Raw genomic sequence first — 24,569 nt, 5'->3', positions numbered from 1 at the left:
TACCTGCGCCTTTCCACTCTTCACCGACCAGCTGCTTCTGTCAGCCGCTTTCACGTACTATCCCCTCAGCGGGTTGTTACTACTGCCTGACACACACATCGCATCCATGCTAGCCCCAGGCATTCTCTAGCCTAGCACAGCTTCCAGAACTGAGACAGGTTGTCTATCTGCCTGCCGGGAACTTTGCTCACATCCCCTGTAGCCCAGTAAAATCAAAGCTCTAGAAACTTGTAATTTAACAATTAGATTTATATGTTAAATTCTCAATCCATAATACATCCACACAATACATTCACTGCCAATAAAGATTTAAACCGCCCACCTAGACAAGATAAAATTCACCTAGTCCACCCGAATCTGGATCATCCTGCTCCATCGTCTCCATCTTGATTTTCCCGCTTCTTCTCCTCTCTTGTTCCTAGACTTTTTTCCCCATCTACTCATTCAACGATAGGCTTTGCCTTATCCTGGACCCGCCTTGCTGCATAATGACATCATCCTACATATTTGTATTTTTTAAATTTTTACTTTATTTTTAATTGTGTGTGTGTGTGTGTGTGTGTGTGTGTGTGTGTGTGTGCGTGCAGGTGCCCACAGAGACTAGAGGCATTGGAGCCCCTGGAGCTGCCTGCTGTGGGTGCTGGGCACCTAGCTCAGGTCCTCAGGAAGAGTAGTACAGGCTCAGAAGCATGGAGCCATCTCTCCTGCTCCAACAAGTGCTCATAACTGCTGTCGTGTCCTCAGTGTCACCTACTCAGCTCTTAAACATGCAGAAGGGCATCAAGAGAAACTGGAAAACAGGGACCAACGTGAACTATAAGAAAAAAAAACCTGAAATAAAAATGAAATGTGAAGGGGTTGGGGATTTAGCTCAGCGGTAGAGCGCTTGCCTAGCGAGCGCAAGGCCCTGGGTTCGGTCCCCAGCTCCGAAAAAAAAAAAAGAAAAGAAAAATGTGATTCAGGTAGTACTATGTCCAATTTCCTGATGAACCTCCAGACTGATTTCCACAGTGGTTGTACGAGCTTGCAATCCCACCAACAATGGAGGAGTGTTCTTCTTTATCCTTGCCAGCACCTGCTGTCACCTGAGTTTTTGATCTTAGCCACTCTGACTAGTGTGAGGTGGAATCTCAGGATTGTTTTAATTTACATTTCCCTGATGACTGAGGATGTTGAACATTTCTTTAGATGCTTCTCAGCCATTTGATATTTGAGAACTCTTTGTTTAGCTCTGTACCCTATTTTTAATAGGGTTATTTGGTTCTCTGGAGTCTAACTTCTTGAGTTCTTTGTATATTTTGGATATTAGCCCTCTACCAGGTGTAGGATTGGTAAAGATCTTTTCCCAATCTGTTGGTTGCTGTTTTGTCCTAATGACAGTCTCCTTTGCCTTATAGAAGCTTTGCAATTTTATGAGATCCCATTTGTCAGTTGTTGATCTTAGAGCATAAACCATTGGTGTTTTGTTCAGGAAAATTTCTCCAGTGCCCATGTGTTCCAGGATCTTCCCCACTTTTCTTCTATTAGTTTGAGTGTATCTGGTTTTATGTGGGGTCCTCGATCCACTTGGACTTGAGCTTTAGTAAAGTTTCTTCTATGAATGTGGGTGCTCTTGCATTTAGAGCATAGATATTTGGAATTGAGAGTTCTTCTTGGTTGATTTTTTCCTTTGATGAATATGAAGTGTATTTTAATAGAAAATAATAATAGTAGAGCATGCATCCCCTCACACAAATACCACATTTATAAAGGCCAATGACAATAGCATCTTTGACCCCAGTGGAACCCGTCTAAATATCACAAAAAATAACAAGCAGAATAAAAGGCAAGAGACACCATTTGACGTTAAAATAGATATTAGAACCAGACATGGCAGGTATGCTAGAATTATCCAACTGTAGAACCTATTTGTGTGTGTGTGTGTGTGTGTGTGTGTGTGTGTGTGTGTGTGTGTGTGCTTCAGTTCTTCTTAGAAGGGGAAACAAAATACTCATGAGATGTAGAGGGTAGGAGAGACTTGGGAGGAGGAGAAGAGGGGGAGGGGGAGAAGGGGGGCAGGATCAGGTATGGGAGGAGACAGAGATGATATCCAGAGTGTCAGGAATTTGAACAGTGGTATGTAACAATGGGTGATGGTGAACTGGGGGTAGCCACCAGCAAGTCCCATCTAGGGCTACACTGTGTAGCCCTAGATGGCCTGAAATCCACAATGTAGACAAGAGTGTGCTTGTACTTTTGGAGACCCTCCTACCTCTGCCTTCCAAGTGTTGGAACTATAATCCTGCACTACCACACCTGGCACTTGACTGTAGAATTTGGAGAACAAGTATTAATGTGCTAGCAGAGAGCAGGGCAAGATAACACATCCCTGTAATTCCAGTACTTAGGCAGGAAGATTGCTGCAAGTTCAAGGCCAGCCTGGACTACAAGGCCAGTACCATCAGGTCAGCAAGGGCTGAAAGGAGACTGTCTCAAAAAAGAAAAAAATTTGATGACAGATGGTAGACAAACAGGTAAGTAGATACATAGAGGGATAGATAGATAGATAGATAGATAGATAGATAGATAGATAGATAGATAGATAGATAGATAGATAGATAGATGGATAGATAGATAGACAGACAGGTGGATGAGTAGAATTACGGATTAGACTCTCACTCAATGTCACTCAGTGAAAGAAAAGTCAAGACCATAATAGCTTCTATTCCTACAAGAGGCAATCATTGAAAACAAAGGAAAGAAGCCAGATCTCTGCAAAGCAGCAGGCAGGAGCAGCTGCAGATGGCTGCCTGTCTGCACCACGCACCCTGAATGAGGCTTGCTGAGATCTGCCCTACTTGACCTGCCTATGCAAGCAATGATACAGGAACAGAAGTAGGATGTTGCGTTCACTGCAGTCCTGGCAGATCCACAAACCAGCTGGATCTAAACGACCACGCCTGCTGCAAACAGAGGCAGCTTGAGTCCAGGTAGGACAACCATTTCGAGTTAAAATGGTGAACAGTAGCCCAGGCATGACCACAGCAGAGCCTCAGAGTTTTAACCCAAGCTGGGGTTCCCAGCACTGGGGATAAAGTATCTCCATGAGTTCAGGCTAGCCTCATTTACATAAGGAGTTACAGGCCATCCAGAGCTAAATAGTAAGACTCTATCTCCAAAACAAACAAATCAGAAATCCAACCGTTAGTAACAAGAATGTGTAACCAACCAAGCTTGGGAAAGTCAATCGTCCAGTACACATGAAACACATGTAGGTGGAAACTACCCAAATTGTATTCCATGCGGATGACTGGAGCTGAAAATGAGGAAGTGCTGGCACCTACTGGACACTGAGCAAAAGCCCAACAGAAAAGGTAATTGGTGTATATTCCACTCTCCACTAGGACATTGCATGAATCTGGTTTCAGGGGGTTTGAACTGGAGCTCTAACCCTCAGTGCCCTGTCAGTTTGCTACAGGAGACATCACAGGAAAAGGAGGAACTTAATAGTATCCTGTCTAGGAAGAAATCCTGACTAATGTTATATAAAATACATATGATACACGCTACATATTACATAATACATGCGGAGGGGCGTTGAACTCAGAGGTTTGTATGTGTTGAGCAAGCACCATGTGCCTTTTTTTTTTTTTAAATCTCCACATTATATAAGTATCCTTTAATAGTTTTGTTTTGGTTTTTATGTTGCCTGATTATTAGGGTTTGTGATTACTCTGTGCTCCCACACTCATCCTATTGTGGACTCTCTATCATTCATTCCTCACTCTTTCCAATGTCTTCTCCCGTTACCTCTTTTTTTTTTTTTTATTCAATAAAGCTTTATTTTCCCAAATGTACAGCTGATTGAATCTGTTTATGCATCTTCACCAGCAGCTGGGGCATCTCCACCCTTTGTGTTTCTGGTGTAAATTACTTGGGCTCTGTGCTTTGAAACCAGCTTGATAAGTCCTTTACTAAGTAGCTCCTTAAGGGCTGCCCTGGCCAAGGAACCTCGAATCTTCAGTCTCTCGGAGACCACAGCTGGAGTAATAAGCTTATAGTTGGGAACTTCCTTACAAAGTTTGTCATAAGTAGCTTTGTCAAACAGGACGAGATTGTTCAGCTTGTCCCGAACTTTGCCTTTGGACCACTTCTTCTTTTTGGCCTTGCCACCAGATTTATTTACTGGGTCTTTGTCTTTTTTGGCCGACTTTCCGGCATCCTTCTTCTTCTTGTCGTCTTTGGGCGGCATGGCGAAACTCAGAGAGTAGTCCCATTACCTCTTAATTATAATTTTCTGTGGCTTCCTCAAACTGTTGATCCTAATAGTAGCCCAACTTCATTCTTCCGTCTGTTTTTCTCATTTGCTCTAACACTGACCTTTCTCAGCCTGTTTCCTAGCCTTCGTAACTAGTAACTTGGTGCACACTGCACCATCTTTGTTTCTTTGTATCCCAATAGTTATTAAAGTTAAATACTATGATATTGACATAATGTGATGGCTTCTACGGTTAATAGTCTACTCTTGGAGTGGTGCAGTGGATAGTGCCCGACACCGTGGCACAAGGACTGGGGATTCAGCTACTGAATCCCACCGCTCACGGTGGGAAGGAGTGACAACTCAGCCTCGCTAGTCCTACCAAAGCATTGCAGACACCTCAACTGGAAAAAAGCAGCTGGATTTAAAAACCCAACCAATGAATTAACCCTAAATGCACAAGTAACAATAAAGAAATACAAGAGACATGAAGAAATCAAAGCGATGTGACCCCTCTGAAAAATGCCAGTTCCCCAGTGATAGAGAGAATAAAAGTGAATCAGATGAAATCCTGCACACACAAAAATTGAAAGAATAATCGTAAGAATGTGTAATAAATCAAAGAAGATGCAAATATACTTCTAAATGAAATCAAGGAGCATCCAAATAGGCAATATACCACGGAGATGGTTCACACCAATGCTTGTTGTAGCATTGTCCACAGTAGTGAAGTTATAGAGTCCGTCTAGATGTCTCTCAACAGAACGCATGAAAATGTGATATATGTTCAAAATGGAATTTTGTACAACCATAAACAAGATAATCTCTTGTTACATTCATTTTTAGGAAAATAAATGTAACAAGAGATTATTTAAGTAAATTAAGTCAGATTCAGAAAGACAAAAGTCACATTTTATTATTTGTGGGTCTTGGATTTTATGCAGATATATAAAATCATATGTACACATGACATAAAGTAGCCATCTCGTGAAATGAAGAGGACTAACAGGAGCGAAATGGGTGGAGGAGCAAGGGTTAGATTCAGCTTCTCCAAAATCATTCAAGACAAAAGATGATAAAATGAAATATTTAGTATTAAGAGAAAATAATCCATCAAGCTATGATTTGTGTGAAATCATACTTGGGGACTGTGAGAAGAAGGAAAATAATATCAGTTAGAAATGTGTATCTATAGTCAGTGGTGGTGCTGTGCTTCTTTAATCCCAGCACTCAGGAGGCAGAAGCAGGCAGATATCTGAGTTTGAGGCCATCTTGGTCTACAAAGTGAGTAGACAGGACAGCCAGAGCTACACAGAGAAACCCTGTCTCACCTAAAAAGTAAAGAGCATGAAGAAGTAAATAAGTGAAGATGCATTAAGATATATTTATTAGTCTTAATTCACGAAACAGATGACATTGTGTTAAAAACAATAGCAACAGCATGTTGGTTGTGCATGCACACATATGTTTAGAAGCAAGTAAAATGTGTGGCATCAGTGATGTAAAGGGGGGGGAGGAATTCAAGATTGTTGTTGCATGTCTGAGAGTCCTAACCCATGCTGGCCTCACACTTGCTGTGTAGCTGAAGGTGGTCTTACTTCTGATTCTTCTGACTCCACCTCCCAGGTGCTGGGATAGTAGGCATGTGACACAATGCCTGGCTCAAAATTATTATTTTAGCCCGACTAAACTACCTGTAATTTAGTATAGTTTTATTTGAAAGTTGAGTTGGATGGGTCATGAATATATATTGCAGCTCTGGGACAGTCATTTTAGAAATATGTATGTATATATGTATGTATTATGTATGTATGTATATGGGATCCGTGAGTCACCCTCAAACCACACAAACATGAATCTCAGACAAAGATGGTTTATTGAATGCACACCCTAAAACTGATTGATCAGTCATAGCTGAGGCTACGGCATCAAACATCTTTTTCTGTCATAAAGAAAAACACACACAAAAACCACAATGAACTCATATGTAGGAAGTGTTGCCTGGTGGTCAGCTCTGATACAAGCCATTTTAGATGTAACAGTTCATACTGACATTTAACTTGATATGTAAAGTTTTGTGGAATTTTTTAAGATTAACAAACTTCATACAGAACATATAAAACATGACAGGGTATGTCAGCATGACCCTGCTCTGAGTCAAGAGTTTTTTTGTGTGTCAGTGACTAGCAGGCATATTACAGCATCAATATGAAATAGCTGGCAGACATGGAACAAAATGGCTACAGCTATGCTGGAGGGGCAGACGTGTGTGTGTGTGTGTGTGTGTGTGTGTGTGTGTGTGTGTGTGTGTGTGTGTGTGCATGTCCTGTGTGCTAAAACTAGGGGAAAAATGAAATTATAGGAGCTGTTTAACTAAGATGAGAAGTATGGCAATGTGCTTCAAGGTAGTGTGTTTTCCAAGCATTCGAAAGCCCTGGGTTCCATCCCCAGCAGAGCAAAGATAGAAAGGAAGAAGAGAGAGGGGAACAGGAAACAGGGAAAAGGCCATGTGGGAGGAATATCCAATAGTGATGATGTGGATGAGTCAACAATGGCAGTAATGACTTTGATGTCAGTAACCTAGGAACAGTCCTTAAAAAAAAAAACTAGAGAACAGACCAAAAGAAAGACTTGATTATGTTTTGTCTACAAAAAAAATCCACACTAGAATTGGCTCAGCCATAAAAAATGCTTGCTGCTTAAGCTTGAGAACCTGAATTGGATCCTTGAAACCCACAGTGGAAGGAGAAAACAGCTTCTAAAAGTTGTCCTCTGACCTCCATTCTTGCACCATGGCACATATGCATGGACAGCACACACACACACACGCACACACACAGAGACATACACAGACACACACACACACACACCTATAAGAAATAAAATTAATAAATAATTTATTTTTTAAAAATCCCATATTAAATAAAAGATAAATATAGAGTAAACATAAGTGTGTAAAGAAAAACACACAAGTCAAAACAAGAGGAGTTGTATTAATTTCAGGCAAAGAAATATCAAGGAGCACAGAGTCATCAGAGACAAAGAATATTACACAATGATAAAGAAATCAGTTATTCCAAATGACTTAACAATTCTTTTTTATTTTTTGGTTTTTAACAATTTGGGTTTTTTTTAAATATTTATTTATTGTGTGGTGTGATAATGCATACCTTTAATCCCAGTACTCAGGAGGCAGAGACAGGCAGATCTGTGAGTTCGAGGCCAGCCTGGTCTATATAGTGAGTTCCAGAACAGCTAGGGCTACACAGTGAGACTCTGTCTCAACCTTCCCCCAAATTTTATTTTATGTGTATGGGTGCTTTGCCTGCATGTAAGTACGTACACTGCCTACATGCTTGATGCCTAGAAAGGCCAGAGAGGGTGCTGGATCCCCTGAAACTGTAGTTACAACGGGTTATGAACCAAGGTAGGTCCTCAAAAGAAAAGCAAAGATGAACAGACAGCTCCACATGCTTGCTGCAAACCTCTGCACCCTCTATCAGAAATGGATGGATTCCACAGGCAGAAAATTCTTTAAGGCATCCCTGAACTCATTCATCAAACCAATGGATATAATCAGCATCTATACAATAAGTCATCCAAAAACAGACAAATGTTTAGTATTCTGAAGCTCAAATAGAATATGCACAAAGGCCGACCACACTGTGGGCCATAAAGAACTCCCTAGCAATTTCAAAGAACAAAAATTACATAATGTCTGTTCTCAGAACACAATTGAATTAAACTAGAAGCCAGTTCCAAGTTGGTGGCACACACCTTTAGTCCTGACGCACAGGAAGCCAAGGCAAATAGATCTCTGTTCAAACAACAACACATACACAAGCACACACACAAACCATGAAGCAAGCAGGGGGAAGTCCAAAAGTTAAAAAATATTTTGAACTAAGATAAAAATGAGAATGGCTCATGGAGAGATGGCTCGTAGATAAGAACACTGGCTGCTCTTGTGGAGGGCCTGGGTTCAAGTCTCAGCATCCACTCACAACTGTCTATAACTCCAGTTCCAGAGGATCTGACACCCTCACACAGACACACATATAGGCAAAGCTAAAACACATAAGATTAAAAATAAGTAAATCATTAACCAAAAAGAAAACCATGAAAACACTGCTTTTTGAAATTTGTGGAACATAGTAAAATTCAAGGAAATAGCAGTGAATCCACATATTAGAAAAAATGTTTATTTGATACTCTAAGTTTCCACTTTAGGAAACTAAAAATAGATGAGAACATAAAGTCCAAGTAGGCAGAAGAAGAAAAGAATAAGGATAGAAATCAATGAAGTTGAAATTAGAAAAGTAAACACTGGCTTTTCGAAGTGATCAATAAAATTAATAAAGCCAGAGTATGAAAAAGAGGGAGAAGATACAAAATACTAACATCGAAATGAGAAAGAAGACATTGCTACAGATCCTGTCACCTTAAAGGGATAGTAAAGAGGCACTCTGAATACCATCATACCTACAGACTGGGAAAGGAAAAATAAAACGCTCTTTTTTTTAAAGATACACAGAATAGTTAGCAGCAGCAGCAACAACAAAACAAATAAAAACAAACAAACAAACAAAAACAACAAAAACAAAAACCTGAAACAAATAAGCAAGGTTTCAAGCTACAAAGTTAACAATACAATACAAAAGTCTGTCGTTCTCCTATATACCACAACGAACAAGTGGTATCCGAAATAAAAATAAACACACAATATGGTTTGGTTTGGCTATATATACCTGTAGTCACAGCACTCAGAAGACTGAGACAGGAGGATTGCTGCCTGGGCTGCACAGTGAATTTGAGTCCAGCCTGGGCTATGGAGCCAGACCCTGCTGCCATCAGAAAAGTAATAGTAACAAAATAAAAACACAGTGTTGTTTATTATAACTTAATATAAAAATCTATGATGAAAACACTATAACTCCAATGAATAAAATAAAAACCTGTGGGGGATTGCAGAGATAAACCTTGTGAGGAAGAAGTGGGACCGAGAACAAGGCCCCATAAGCTCCTTTGACTCCTTGAAGAGTCCTGATCTACTATACACAGTGTATGATCTGACAAGGCTCACAGCACTCTGGTGAGACAACACAAAGGACCCCAAGCCAGAGCGGTGGCTGCTTCTTTGGTCTTCACTGAAATCTACCCAGGGGATTGGGCCCTCCCCCAACAGGCTCTTGGACAGTCGAGTCAGATATGGCTAAACAACACAGGTTCTACCCCAATTTGCCCTTGAATACATAGGCGTACCCTAATTGGCTAGAAAGTTATATATAAGCTTGTGTAATAAACAATAAAGTTAGATCTGCACTCTGATGCTGGTTTCCAGAGTCTGAATTCCAGCATCTTTGTGGGCTCCATCTCCACTGTCTCCCCACTTCCCAGTCCCTGTTCTCACAAAATATACATGGGGAATTTCTGTTTGTGGATAAAAGGCGTAATATTATCAAAGTGTCACTCTATGTCATGAGCTATAGATTCATAGTTAAACTCAATAAGCACATCAGAGAATTGTTTTGTGTATATGAAGAAACTGATTCTAAAATTGATTTGAGGTCCTGGGGATGTGACTCAGTGATTAAAATTATGTATGTAGAAAAAGAAAAGCAACCCTAAAATTCATACAGAAACACAAATATCCCCCAATAACTAAAGCAATCCTGAGCAAAACAGGTGATACTGTAGGCATCACAACACCTGTCTTCAAACTCAACTAGAAAACCATAATAACAGAACGGCATATTACTGGCACACAACAGACATGGGGACCAATGGAACGCAGTAGATGTTCTAGAAGTAAATCCACATAGCTGCCACTATTTGATTCCAGACAAGAGTACAAAAACATATATTGTAGTAAAGACAACCTCTTTTTTAAAAAAAATGGTGCTGAGAAATTTAAATACAAACACGTTGAAGACTCAAATAAGATCCTTTTCTCTTACCTTTACAAAAAATCAACTCAAAATGCATAAAAAATCTACATGTAAGACCTAAAACATTGAAGGTATAATAGAAAAATGAAGGGGAAACATTTTGAGCTCAAAGTCTACAGAATGATTTTCTGGTTAAGAGTCTAATAGCTCAAGCAATAATACAAAGAATTGATAAATGGGTTACATTGAATTTAAAGGCTTTGACAGAACAAAAGATCAGCAGAAAAACCCAAATCCAGAGAAAATCCTTTCTAGTTAGTTATCAGACAGATGATAAATATCCCAAATGTATAAAGAATTTGAGCTAGAGGGATGGCTCAGTGTTCAAGAGCTCTGGCTGCTCTTCCAGAGGAGTAGGGTTGATTCCCAGCACCCACTGTATAAGTATCTGCAGTTCTAGTTAATATGATATCCTTTTCTGGCCCCTGAGGGCACCAGGCACAAAATGTGATGCAGAGACATGCATGCAGGCAAAACACCCATACACGTCAAATAAAATAATGCTGATTTTAAAGTTGAAAAACATCATACATAGAAATCTTTACATAAATCCTTCTTTTTTTTTTTTTTTTATTATTAACTTGAGTATTTCTTATATACATTTGAATGTTATTCCTTTCCGGTTTCTGGGCAAACATCCCCTCCCCCTCCCCCCTTCCTTATGGGTGTTCCCCTCCCAGCCTCCCCCATTGCTGCCCCTCTCCCCAACAGTCTAGTTCACTAGGGGTTCAGTCTTAGCAGGACCCAGGGCTTCCCCTTCCACTGGTGCTCTTACTAGGATATTCATTGCAACCTCACGAGGTCAGAGTCCAGGGTCAGTCCATGTATAGTCTTTGGGTAGTGGCTTAGTCCCTGGAAGCTCTGGTTGGTTGGCATTGCTGTACATATGGGGTCTCGAGCTCCTTCAAGCTCTTCCAGTTCTTTTCTCTGATTCCTTCAACAGGGGTCCCGTTCTCAGTTCAGTGGTTTCCTGCTGGCATACGCCTCTGTATTTGCTGTATTCTGGCTGTGTCTCTCATGAGCGATCTGCACTCACATTTTGATCATCCGTCTTGAGTTTCATTTGTTCTAGGCATCTAGGGTAACTCAAGCATTTGGGCTAATAGCCACTTATCAATGAGTACATACCATGTATGTCTTTCTGTGATTGGGTTAGCTCTCTCAGGATGATATTTTCCAGTTCCAACCATTTGCCTACGAATTTCATAAAGTCATTATTTTTGATAGCTGAGTAATATTCCATTGTGTAGATGTACCACATTTTCTGTATCCATTCCTCTGTTGAAGGGCATCTGGGTTCTTTCCAGCTTCTGGCTATTATAAATAAGGCCGATGAACATAGTGGAGCACGTGTCTTTTTTATATGTTGGGGCATCTTTTGGGTATATGCCCAGGAGAGGTATAGCTGGATCCTCAGGCAGTTCAATGTCCAATTTTCTGAGGAACCAGACTGATTTCCAGAATGGTTGTGCAGTCTGCAACCCCACCAACAATGGAGGAGTGTTCCCCTTTCTCCACATCCTCGCCAGCATTTGCTGTCACCTGAGTTTTTGATCTTAGCCATTCTCACTGGTGTGAGGTGAAATCTCAGGGTTGTTTTGATTTGCATTTCCCTTATGACTAACGATGTTGAACATTTCTTTAGGTGTTTCTCAGCCATTCGGCATTCCTCAGCTGTGAATTCTCTGTTTAGCTCTGAACCCCATTTTTTAATAGGGTTATTTGTCTCCTTGCTGTCTAACTTCTTCAGTTCTTTTGTATATTTTGGATATAAGCCCTCTATCTGTTGTAGGATTGGTAAAGATCTTTTTCCCAATCTGTTGGTTGCCGTTTGTCCTAACCACAGTGTCCTTTGCCTTACAGAAGCTTTGCAGTTTTATGAGATCCCATTTGTCGATTCTTGATCTTAGAGCATAAGCCATTGGTGTTTTGTTCAGGAAATTTTTTCCAGTGCCCATGTGTTCCAGATGCTTCCCTAGTTTTTCTTCTATTAGTTTGAGTGTGTCTGGTTTGATGTGGAGGTCCTTGATCCACTTGGACTTAAGCTTTGTACAGGGTGATAAGCATTGATCGATCTGCATTCTTCTACATGTTGACCTCCAGTTGAACCAGCACCATTTGCTGAAAGTGCTATCTTTTTTCCATTGGATGGATTTGGCTCCTTTGTCAAAAATCAAGTGACCATAGGTGTGTGGATTCATTTCTGGGTCTTCAATTCTGTTCCATTGGTCTATCTGTCTGTCTCTGTACCAATACCATGCAGTTTTATCACTATTGCTCTGTAATACTGCTTGAGTTCAGGGATAGTGATTCCCCTGAAGTCCTTTTATTGTTGAGGATAGTTTTAGCTATCCTGGGTTTTTTGTTATTCCAGATGAATTTGCAAATTGTTCTGTCTAACTCTTTGAAGAATTGGATTGGTATTTTGATGGGGATTGCATTGAATCTGTAGATCGCTTTTGGTAAAATGGCCATTTTTACTATATTAATCCTGCCAATCCATGAGCATGGGAGATCTTTCCACCTTCTGAGGTCTTCTTCAATTTCTTTCTTCAGTGTCTTGAAGTTCTTATTGTACAGATCTTTTTACTTGCTTGGTTAAAAGTCACACGAGGTATTTTATATTATTTGGGTCTATTATGAAGGGTGTTTTCCTAATTTCTTTCTCGCTTGTTTCTCTTTTGTGTAGAGGAAGGCTACTGATTTATTTGAGTTAATTTTATACCCAGCCACTTTGCTGAAGTTGTTTATCAGCTTTAGTAGTTCTCTGGTGGAACTTTTGGGATCACTTAAATATACTATCATATCATCTGCAAATAGTGATATTTTGACTTCTTCTTTTTTCCGATCTGTATCCCTTGATCTCCTTTTGTTGTCTGATTGCTCTGGCTAGAACTTCAAGAACTATATTGAATAAGTAGGGAGAGAGTGGGCAGCCTTGTCTAGTCCCTGATTTTAGTGGGATTGCTTCAAGTTTCTCTCCATTTAGTTTAATGTTAGCAACTGGTTTGCTGTATATGGCTTTTTACTATGTTTAGTATGGGCCTTGTATTCCTATTCTTTCCAGGACTTTTTATCATGAAGGGTGTTGAATTTTGTCAAATGCTTTCTCAGCATCTAATGAAATGATCATGTGGTTTTGTTCTTTCAGTTTGTTTATATAATGGATCACGTTGATGGTTTTCCGTGATATTAAACCATCCCTGCATGCCTGGGATGAAGCCTACTTGATCATGGTGGATGATTGTTTTGATGTGCTCTTGGATTCGGTTTGCCAGAATTTTGTTGAGTATTTTTGCGTCAATGTTCATAAGGGAAATTGGTCTGAAGTTCTCTTTCTTTGTTGGGTCTTTGTGTGGTTTAGGTATAAGAGTAATTGTGGCTTCATAGAAGGAATTCGGTAGTGCTCCATCTGTTTCAATTTTGTGGAATAGTTTGGATAATATTGGTATGAGGTCTTCTATGAAGGTCTGATAGAATTCTGCACTAAACCCGTCTGGACCTGGGCTCTTTTGGTTGGGAGACCTTTAATGACTGCTTCTATTTCCTTAGGAGTTATGGGGTTGTTTAACTGGTTTATCTGTTCCTGATTTAACTTCGGTACCTGGTATCTGTCTAGGAAATTGTCCATTTCCTGTAGATTTTCAAGTTTTGTTGAATATAGGCTTTTATAGTAAGATCTAATGATATTTTGAATTTCCTCTGAATCTGTAGTTATGTCTCCCTTTTCATTTCTGATTTTGTTAATTTGGACACACTCTCTGTGTCCTCTCGTTAGTCTGGCTAGGGGTTTATCTATCTTGTTGATTTTCTCAAAGAACCAACTTTTGGTTCTGTTGATTCTTTCTATGGTCCTTTTGTTTCTACTTGGTTGATTTCAGCTCTGAGTTTGATTATTTCCTGCCTTCTACTCCTCCTGGGTGTATTTGCTTCTTTTTTGTTCTAGAGCTTTTTAGGTGTGCTGTCAAGCTGCTGACATATGCTCTTTCCTGTTTCTTTCTGCAGGCACTCAAGCTATGAGTTTTCCTCTTAGCACAGCTTTCATTGTGTCCCATAAGTTTGGGTATGTTGTACCTTCATTTTCATTAAATTCTAAAAAGTTTTTAATTTCTTTCTTTATTTCTTCCTTGACCAGGTTATCATTGAGTAGAGCATTGTTCAGTTTCCACGTATATGTGGGCATTCTTCCCTTATTGTTATTGAAGACCAGCTTTAGGCCGTGGTGGTCCGATAGCACGCATGGGATTATTTCTATCTTTCTGTATCTGTTGAGGCCTGTTTTTGACCAATTATATGGTCAATTTTGGAGAAAGTACCATGAGGAGCTGAGAAGAAGGTATATCCTTTGTTTTAGGGTGAACGTTCTATAAATATCCGTTAAGTCCATTTGGCTCATGACTTCTCTTAGTCTGTCTACGTCTCTGTTTAATTTCTGTTTCCATGATCTGTCCATTGATGAGAGTGGGGGTGTTGAAATCTCCTACTATTATTGTGTGAGGTGCAATGTGTGTTTTGAGCTTTAGTAAGGTTTCTTTTACGTATGTAGGTGCCCTTGTATTTGGGGCATAGATATTTAGGATTGAGAGTTCATCTTGGTGGATTTTTCCTTTGATGAATATAAAGTGTCCTTCCTTATCTTTTTTGATGACTTTTAGTTGGAAATTGATTTTATTTGATATTAGAATGGCTACTCCAGCTTGCTTCTTTTGACCATTTGCTTGGAAAGTTGTTTCCCAGCCTTTCACTCTGAGGTAGTGTCTGTCTTTGTCTCTGAGGTGTGTTTCCTGTAGGCAGCAGAATGCAGGGTCCTCGTTGCGTATCCAGTTTGTTAATCTATGTCTTTTTATTGGGGAGTTGAGGCCATTGATGTTGAGAGATATTAAGGAATAGTGATTATTACTTCCTGTTATATTCATATTTGGATGTGAGGTTGTGTTGGTGTGCTTTTCCTCTCTTTGTTTTGTTGCCAAGACGATTAGTTTCTTGCCTCTTCTTGGGTATAGCTTGCCTCCTTATGTTGGGCTTTACCATTTATTATCCTTTGTAGTGCTGGATTTGTAGAAAGATATTGTGTAAATTTGGTTTTGTCATGGAATATCTTGGTTTCTCCATCTATGTTAATTTGAGAGTTTTGCAGGATACAGTAGCCTGGGCTGGCATTTTGTGTTCTCTTAGGGTCTGTATGACATCAGTCCAGGATCTTCTGGCCTTCATAGTTTCTGGCGAGAAGTCTGGTGTGATTCTGATAGGTCTGCCTTTATATGTTACTTGACCTTTTTCCCTTACTGCTTTTAATATTCTTTCTTTATTTTGAGCGTTTAGTGTTTTGACTATTATGTGACGGAGGTGTTTCTTTTCTGGTCCAATCTATTTGGAGTTCTGTAGGCTTCTTGTATGCCTATGGGTATCTCTTTTTTTAGGTTAGGAAGTTTTCTTCTATGATTTTGTTGAAGATATTTACTGGTCCTTTGAGCTGGGAGTCTTCACTCTCTTCTATACCTATTATCCTTAGGTTTGATCTTCTCATTGAGTCCTGGATTTCCTGTATGTTTTGGACCAGTAGCTTTTTCGCTTTACATTATCTTTGACAGTTGAGTCAATGATTTCTATGGAATCTTCTGCTCCTGAGATTCTCTCTTCCATCTCTTGTATTCTGTTGGTGAAGCTTGTATCTACAGCTCCTTGTCTCTTCTTTTGGTTTTCTATATCCAGGGTTATTTCCATGTGTTCTTTCTTGATTGCTTCTATTTCCATTTTTAATTCCTTCAACTGTTTGTTTGTGTTTTCCTGGAATTCTTTCAGGGATTTTTTCGATTCCTCTCTGTAGGCTTCTACTTGTTCTCTAAGGGAGTTCTTCACGTCTTTCTTGAAGTCCTCCAGCATCATGGTCAAATATGATTTTGAAACTAGATCTTGCTTTTCTGGTGTGTTTGGATATTCCATGTTTGTTTTGGTGGGAGAATTGGGCTCCGATGATGCCATGTAGTCTTGGTTTCTGTTGCTTGGGTTCCTGCGCTTGCCTCTCGCCATCAGATTATCTCTAGTGTTACTTTGTTCTACTATTTCTGACAGTGGCTAGACTGTCCTATAAGCCTGTGTGTCAGGAGTGCTGTAGACCTGTTTTACTGTTTTCTTTCAGCCAGTTATGGGGACAGAGTGTTCTGCTTTCGTGCGTGTAGTTTTTCCCCTCTACAGGTCTTCAGCTGTTCCTGTGGGCCTGTGTCTTGAGTTCACCAGGCAGGTCACTTGCAGCAGAAAAGTTGGTCTTACCTGTGGTCCCGAGGCTCGAGTTACGTTCACGGGGTGCTGCCCACAGGCTCTCTGAGGTGGCAGCAACCGGGAAGATCTGCGCTGCCTCTTCCGGGAGCCTCCGTGCACCAGGGTTCCAGATGGCCTCCGGTGTTTTCCTCTGGAATCAGCAATGTGTGTAGAGAGCAGTCTCTTCTGGTTTCGCAGGCGTGTCTGCCTCTCTGAAGGTTTAGCTCTCCTTCCCACGGGATTTGGGTGCAGAGAACTGTTTATCCGGTCTGTTTCCTTCAGGTTCCGGCGGTGTCTCAGGCAGGGCTCCTGCCTCACCTGGGCCCTCTCCCACGGGAGCCCAGAGGCCTTATACAGTTTCCTCTTGGGCCAGGGATGTGGGCAGGGGTGGGCAGTGTTGGTGGTCTCTTCTGCTCTGCAGCCTCAGGAGTGCCCACCTGACCAGGCGGTAAGGTATCTCTCCCACGGGTTCTGGGAGCAGAGAGCTGCTGCGGGCGGGATCCGGGTGTGGGACTTCCGTAAACACAGGGCGTGCCTGGTCCTAGAGGGATTCTGCCTCTGTTGTCCCGATTCCACCCGGCAAGTCACTTGCAGCAGATAAGTTAGTCTTACCTTTGGTCCCGAGGCTCGAGTTCGCTCGCGGGGTGCTGCCCACGGGCTCTCCGCGGTGGCAGCGACCAGGAAGATCTGCGCCGCCTACATAAATCCTTCTTAAACATTAAATATATAAAGGACTTAAATTTAGTTCTTTATATTTTTTTTTTTTTTTTTTTTTTTTGGTTCTTTTTTTGGAGCTGGGGACCCGAACCCAGGGCCTTGTGCTTCCTAGGCAAGCGCTCTACCACTGAGCTAAATCCCCAGCCCAGTTCTTTATATATTTAATGCAAATAATCCAAGCAATAAGCCAATGAGATGAAAAGACACTTCAAATGAAGGAGTGGGGCTAAAGACCTTAAGAGACACCTCACCCTGGGCTGGAGAGATGGCTCAGCGGTTAAGAGCACTGACTGCTCTTCCTGAGGTCCTGAGTTCAAATCCCAGCAACCACATGGTGGCTCACAACCATCTGTAATGAGATCTGATGCCCTCTTCTGTTGTGTCTGGAGACAGCTACAGTGTACTTACATATAATAAATAAATCTTTAAAAAAAAAAAAAAAAAAAAAAAAAGACACCTCACCCAAGAAATCATACCAGTGGCAAGAAGCATATGCAGAGATGCTCCGCTCTTGGCCCCATCCTCTGCGAGAATGAAGACCATCCTCAGCAGTCAGACTGTCGACGTTCCAGACATCGACATCTGGAACATCACTCTGTCAACATCACTCTGAAGGGTCGCACGGTCACTGTGAAGGGCAACTCTGCGGAGGGACTTCAATCACATCAATGTAGAGCTGAATCTTCTTGGAAAGAAAAAGAAAAGGTTCCGTGTTGACAAATGGTGGGGTAACAGAAAGGAACTGGCCACTGTCAGAACCATCTGCAGTCATGTTCAGAACATGATCAAGGATGTGAAACTGGGCTTCCTTTACAAGATGAGGTCTGTGTATGCTCACTTCCCTATCAACGTTGCTATTCAGGAGAATGGGTCTTTGGTTGAAATCCAACATTTCTTGGGTAAAAAATACATCTGAAGGGTTCAGATGAGGACAGGTGTTGCTTGTTCTGTCTCTCAAGCCCAGAAGGAGGAACTAATCCTCGAAGGAAATGATACTGAGCTTGTTTCAAATTCAGCGGCTCTGATTCAGCAAGCCGCACAGTTAAAAACAGGGATATCAGGAAGTTTTTGTATCCATGTACCTGCGAAGGGAACCAAGCAGCAGGCTGACGAGTGAGACCTCAGTTTCCCAGCTCCAGAAACAAGATCCTGATCACAAGTAAAATTTGGGCTCGTCAGGGAGAATAAAAGGCTTATATATTAAAAATAGAAGACAATGATCCACATGGTGTGTTATCATAGCAACAGGAAGTAAGCCAGCAAGTGAACACCACTACACTCCTGTCAAAAGAGCCACAGTCCAGAGCAAGCCGGATGCTGACAAGGATGTGGAATAACTGAAACTTTCATCTGTTACTAGCAGGAAGACAACTTGATATTTCAGCAATGGTTAGGTCCACCCAGACAATGGAGACTACTATTCAGCACCTAAACTAAATGAGCTTTTGAGTCAGAAAAAGTCATGGAAAAAAACCTTAAATATTTACATTACTAGATAAAGGAAGCAAGTATGAAAAAAAAGACATCAATTGTGGATTCTAAATACACAGCACCCTGAAAAATGCAAAACTATGGAGACAATAGAAAAGGTGACTGATGAGCTAGGAATACAGTTCAGGAGTATACTATGTGCCTACCAAAGACAAGGCCCTGGACTCAATCTCCAGTACTGGGGGGGAAAAAAGTGTACTAAGCGGCATGGGCAAACAAGCACGGAGGCTTTTTAAGGAAGTGAAACACCCTGTATGGAAATATATCATAGGTAAACGTCATTGTATATTTGTACAAACCCATAGAATGTACCGCACTAAGAGCTTGTGCAAACGTAAACTAGGAGCTTGGGCTTATTGTGATTTTTGTCAATTTAATGAATCACTTGCAGTAAATGTACTAATCTGGTAGGGGAAATTAATAAGGGAGAAGCTATGTCTGTGTGAGGGCAAGGGGCAAGAGTCATTGGATCCTTCGCAATGTTACTGTGAACCTAGAACTAGTCTACAACATTGAAGTATTCAGAAATAACAATAGCAATTGTACCTTCACCTACGAGTCTCTCTGCTAATTAAAGCCATCTGCGTACAAAATAATTGCATGTGTGAGTGTCTTTGAGAGTCTCAAAACCCAAAGCAAAACTGCTCATTAAAAACATTCATTTCCAGGGCATAAAAGATTCTAGTTATACACAAATATATTTCTTCAGGTCCAACATTCTGGTCAACAGTTAAGTATAGTTTAGAGTCAAAAGAAATCATTTCTCTGACTCCGGGCTAAGAAAATTCATCTGAGAATGCTACACACCATTGGGAGAACAGCAATAGGACACAGTGTACATATGTGAGCAGAACTTGAGCACCTTATTCCTCTGGTCTCCTGGGAGAGCAAAAGATTATAAGCAGAGGAATTGCTACCAGTGTGTTTTGACCAAGCCAGCTCGGTCAGTCAACATGTTCTCAAGGCAGGGGCGAGGTTAAAAAGGAAAAAAAAAAAAAACAAAAAAACAAAAAAAAAACACCATAGTTAGACAACACTGTAGCATGACTCCAGCCAGTTCTGAGGCTGGAGCAGGTTTATTATTTCCCAGTCTGCTTTTATACCACTTTAAGTGCATGCAAAATAGTTAGATTAGGTCTGGATCAAGAACAAGCAAGGCAATAAACAAAATCCTATAAATACCCTTCTAGGGGCTGGTCAGGACGACCAAGACAAAAGGACTGACTGCCACACAGGCTCTGTGGAGACTGAGCCTGCTCTGAGGTTTGCATTAACTCAAATGTAAATGTTCTTAATCTGGGCCTATTTCCGGAGTCCAGGCCCAAAGCCAGATTCCTGCCTGGAGTTTACTTCTTTTGTCCTGGCCGAAGTCAGATTTCTCCCAAGTGTCTAGAAGCAAGTGGCCCTAAAGGCTCTCCACAGTTTATAAAGAAAATTGTGAAGAATGAATAAGACAGAACACAGGTATGGCTTCTCACTGGTCACTGACTAGGGACTGTCTGGGATCACTGGAAAGGACCTGTGAGGGTCACCTGTCCCTCTGCAATCTACCACATGAAATTTGATTTGTATTCCTTCTTAATCTTTTGATTAAGATCAAATGAAATTTGATTTGTAAGTTATCTCTCTCTCTCTCTCTCTCTGTGTGTGTGTGTGTGTGTGTGTGTGTGTGTGTGTGTGTGCGCGTGTGTACTAAACACACCACCTACTACCAGAGACTTACAATAGATTGTATGTCCCTCACTCTGGATATCAAGAAGAGCATGCATATTGATTATTTTCATGGATTTCATCTTAGATTACTGTCCTGACTTCTCAGCCTGGGAAAGAAGTGGTCAAAGAACTGGAGGAAGGGTTGAAAGATATAAACCTACTTAGCGTCAGAAGACTGCAGGTGGTTGAGGTCACAAAAGGCATCCAAGAGCATACAGACTCACCATCTCCTATTGAAGAACCCAGCAATGATGGTAAGGATTCTTTTTGCTGTTTCCTATGCTGGTCTTGACCTAGCAATCCTCCTGCCTCAATTTTTTTCTTTTATGTTGGGGCTGGAGTGCTTAAGATCACTTGTTGCCCTTACAGAGGATTCAGGTCCAGTTCCCATCACCCACATGGTGGCTTGCAACTGTCTGTAATTCCAGTTCTAGGGGACCCCATGCTTTCTTCTGGCTTTGGTGGGGTACTGGATGTACACATGGTACAGAAACATACATGTAGGCAAAGCACCCATATGCAATGAAAATAAAATAAATAAACCAACTATTTTTTTTTAAAGGAAAAAAAGTAGGTCCACACCTGTAATTGAAGCATTTAGGAGCTGGAGGCAGGTCGGATCAGATCCATACCACATACCAAGTCTGAGGCCTCCTTGGGTTACATGAGACTGGGAAGGAGGCAGGGAAAGAAAGTCGGAGGCGGGGATGATACAAATTTTCAGAATTTTGTGACAAAAAGCACTTAGAACAGTGCCTGCCACAGATAAATACCATCTTCTGATATTAAGAGTAAAATAATAGAGTATTTGTAGTGCTTTTTAATACACCGGTTACTGAGAGAAATTAAAATTCTAATGATTTATTGTTGTATTAAAAAATAAATAGCCATCACGGTACTTTTAGCTTAGAAGTCTCTCATAATCCCATGACCTGTTGCACTACTGTCCCCGCTGCACTACTGTCCCTGTTGCACTATTCTCTCCATTGCACCACTGTCCCCATCGCACTACTGTCCCTGTTGCACTACTGTCCGGTTGAACTACTCTCCCCATTGCACTACCTTTATTTCTGTACATTGCCCTCAGTTGTCCTGTCATATGCATAGGCATAGGCATATGCATAGGCAGTATGCATAGGCATACTTTATGTGGTTTTTTTTTTGTTCTCATCCAGCATAATACAAAACTAACATAGTTCTCAAGACACTTCTGCTTTTTATCTATTTTTACTCCTTTTTTTTACTTTTAAAAGCAAATAAGGAGGTATCAGCCCAAGAAACAGATATAAGGTCTCACAGGGAAATTTGTATGCTTTTTTTTTTTTTTAAACCCTATTTTCTCTCTTTCTGTGTGAGCCTGTATCTACAGCAAATTCCTAATGATCTTAATCAATTTAGGATCTGGTAACTCCTGCTAATTCTAGCACCCAGCATTAACCTCATAAAGAGCCATAAAACACAGGAACAGTGTTGTTATCTTCTTTTTGGATTTTTGTTGTTGTCGTTTCATTTGATATTAGTATATGTATTTGAACATATGTGTGCATGTGGATACATGTATGTAGAAGTTAGAGGACAACTTTTGGGAATTTGTTTTAGCTTCCACCTTGTTTCAAAGCAAGATATCTCTGGTTTCTGCTGTTCTGTATACTCCAGGATAACTGGTATGCACACTTCCAGACAATTCTCTCTGCCTCCTAAGAGTGCTGGGAATACAGATGGCATGCCACATCTTTCTGTGTGCTCCAGGGATCAAGCTCAGATTGTTGGGCTTGTGAGGCAAGTGCTTTTACCCACTGAGCTACATTTCACCCCAGAAATAAAGTTTTGCTTTCCTATTTGCTGCAGTGCTGGAGTTCAAAGTTAGTACCTTGCACCAAAGCAAGCATTCTACCAGCGAGCTAATCTCCATCTCGCTCCTTAGGAATAAATCTTGGGAGCTAGAGAGATGATTCGGTTAAGAGTACTTTTGCTTGTGGCAATCTGAATGAAAATGGCCCCCATAGGCTCATAGTTGCTGCAAACTTAGTCCCCATTTGATGAATTGTTTGGAAAGGGTTAGGAAGTGTGGCATTGGTGGGGGTGTGCCAATGCCAAGTCTAGTCTGCCTGTCCATCCGTCTGTCTCTCTCCCATTACATGTGAATCAGGATATAAAGCTCTCGGCTATGCTCTAGTGCCATGTCTATCCTGTTTCCCACCATAATGGCCATGGACTAACCCCCTGAAACTGCAAGAAAGCCGCCAACTAAATGTTTTCTTTTATGAGTTACCATGGTCATGGGGTCTCTTCACAGCTGTGAAGTAACTGTGATGGTCTGTATAAGCTTGACCCAGGGAGTGGCACTATGAGGAGGTGTGGCCTTGTTGGAAGAAGTGTGTCACTGTGGGCATGGGTTTTAAGACCCTAGTCCTAGCTACCTGAAAGCCAGTCTTTTCCTAGCAGCCTTCAGATGAAGATGTAGAGCTCTCAGCTCCTGCTGCACCATGCTTGCCAGATGCTGCCATGCTCCTACTTTGATGATAATGGACTGAACCTCTGAACCCGTAAGCCAGCCCCAATTAAATGCTGTCCATTATAAGACTTGACTTGGTCATGGTGTCTGTTCACAGTAGTAAAACCCTAAGACAGTAAGACAATGTTCTTCCAGAGGACCCAGGTTTGGTTCCTATCACTCATTTTGGAAAGCTTACAACCACCTTTAAATACAGCTCTCAAGGACCAAGGCCTTCTTCTTGCTTCCTCAGGCACCCATATACATATGGCATACATTCACACAGTCACATACATAAATTTTTTTATAAAAGAAAGAAATCTCAACAGGGATACCTGTCTTAGTTAGGGTTTTATTGCTGTGAAGAGACACCATGACCACTGCAACTCTTATAAAGGCAAACGTTTAATTGAGGCTGGCTGGCAGTTTAGAGGTTTTAGTCCATTATCGTCACAGTGGGAAGCACGGCAGCTTCAGAAGGAGGCTGTGTATCACACTGGGTATAATGTGAGCACAGGAGACCTCAAAGTCTGCCCCCACAGTGACATGTTGGGAATTGGTTCTAATGTTTTGAATTAATCCCCCAAATGCGGAATCTCTGTATCCAAATGCTGAAGGTCCTTGTCCCTAATTGGTTTTTAATCAATCAATAAAGAGCCAACAGCCAATGGCTGGGTAGGTAGACTGAGGCAAGACTTTGAGATTTGTGCAGGCTTGGAACCAGGAGAGAGGAAGGAAGCAGAGATCACTGTTATGGGGAAGGAGGAAAACCAGATATAAAGGCCTGCCAACCTGTGAGAATCAGGGAAAGCGGCCACATAAGCCACTTCCCCACTTGTGTTTAGGGTAGCAGAGATGAAATATAGATTTTAAAAGATGTTAACTCAGGAGTACTGGAGGGGAATGTTTGCTAGCAGCTGAAAGGATTAGAAATGCCCAGCCTTTCAAGGTGTGTGTGTGTGTGTGTGTGTGTGTGTGTGTGTGTGTGTGTGTGTGTGTGTGTGTGTGTGTGTTTCTGGATTCTTTCGAGAATCCAGAGGACTCTGGTGGGTGGCTGAGAGCACAAAATGGTTAGCTAAATTCCCACTACAGTGACACACTTCCTCCAGCAAGGCCACACCTACTCCAACAAAGCCACACCTCCTATTAGTGCCACTTCTATGGGCCAAGCATTCAAATACATGAGTCTGTGGAGGCCATCACTGTTCAAACCTCCACAGGTACATATTATCGTACTTCTTGGGCTGTACCTAAAGAAGTTAGATTTGGATGGAAGGAACATGATGGTGGAGAAAACATCAATATCATTAGAATTGAATTCAGTCCTCCCCAGAGTGACCTAGTAACTGATTCCAATCAAAACCCTATCAGGGTTTTTTGTTGATTTTTGTTTTGACTTGGTTTGGTGTTTGAAACAGGGTCTCCCTGTGTAGTTCTGGATAGCATGAACTTGGGCCAGTGCTCCTGCTTCAGCCTCTTGAGTGCTAGGATCACAAGTCATGCCCAGCTTCACTTGTTTATTTTGTTCTGAGGCAGACTCTTGCTTTGCAAAGCCTAGGTCATATGTAACCTAGGCTGCCCTCAAAAATCAGATTCCCCTATGTCCACCTCATAAATGCTTATTATAAATGAGATTACAGTTGTGAGCCAGTGTGCTCTTTTTAAAATTAATCTGATGAGCTAATCCTATGCAAAGTGTACATGCACTCAC

General features: G+C 41.2%; 2 protein-coding genes across 2 annotated transcripts in view; one reads left to right on the top strand and one right to left on the bottom strand.

The window, feature by feature from the left end:
* The window catches only part of M1ap (meiosis 1 associated protein), an 81,690-nt gene that overhangs the window by 12,173 nt on the left and 44,948 nt on the right, over nucleotides 1–24,569 (top strand). Inside the window, exon 3 of the mRNA XM_032905101.1 lies at nucleotides 20,450–20,618. Within this exon, the coding sequence (XP_032760992.1) occupies nucleotides 20,450–20,618 (169 nt within the window). The remainder of the gene's footprint in view (nucleotides 1–20,449; nucleotides 20,619–24,569) is intronic.
* Nucleotides 3,807–4,245, bottom strand: LOC116902756 (40S ribosomal protein S25-like). Its single transcript, XM_032905102.1, has one exon. The coding sequence runs from the start codon at nucleotides 4,229–4,231 to the stop codon at nucleotides 3,854–3,856; it is 378 nt and encodes a 125-aa protein (XP_032760993.1). The 5' UTR covers nucleotides 4,232–4,245; the 3' UTR covers nucleotides 3,807–3,853.

Source organism: Rattus rattus, chromosome 6, assembly GCF_011064425.1.
Source record: "Rattus rattus isolate New Zealand chromosome 6, Rrattus_CSIRO_v1, whole genome shotgun sequence".
In the NCBI taxonomy this organism is placed as follows: Eukaryota; Metazoa; Chordata; class Mammalia; order Rodentia; family Muridae; genus Rattus; species Rattus rattus.
This window is presented reverse-complemented; position numbering and strand designations above follow the sequence as displayed.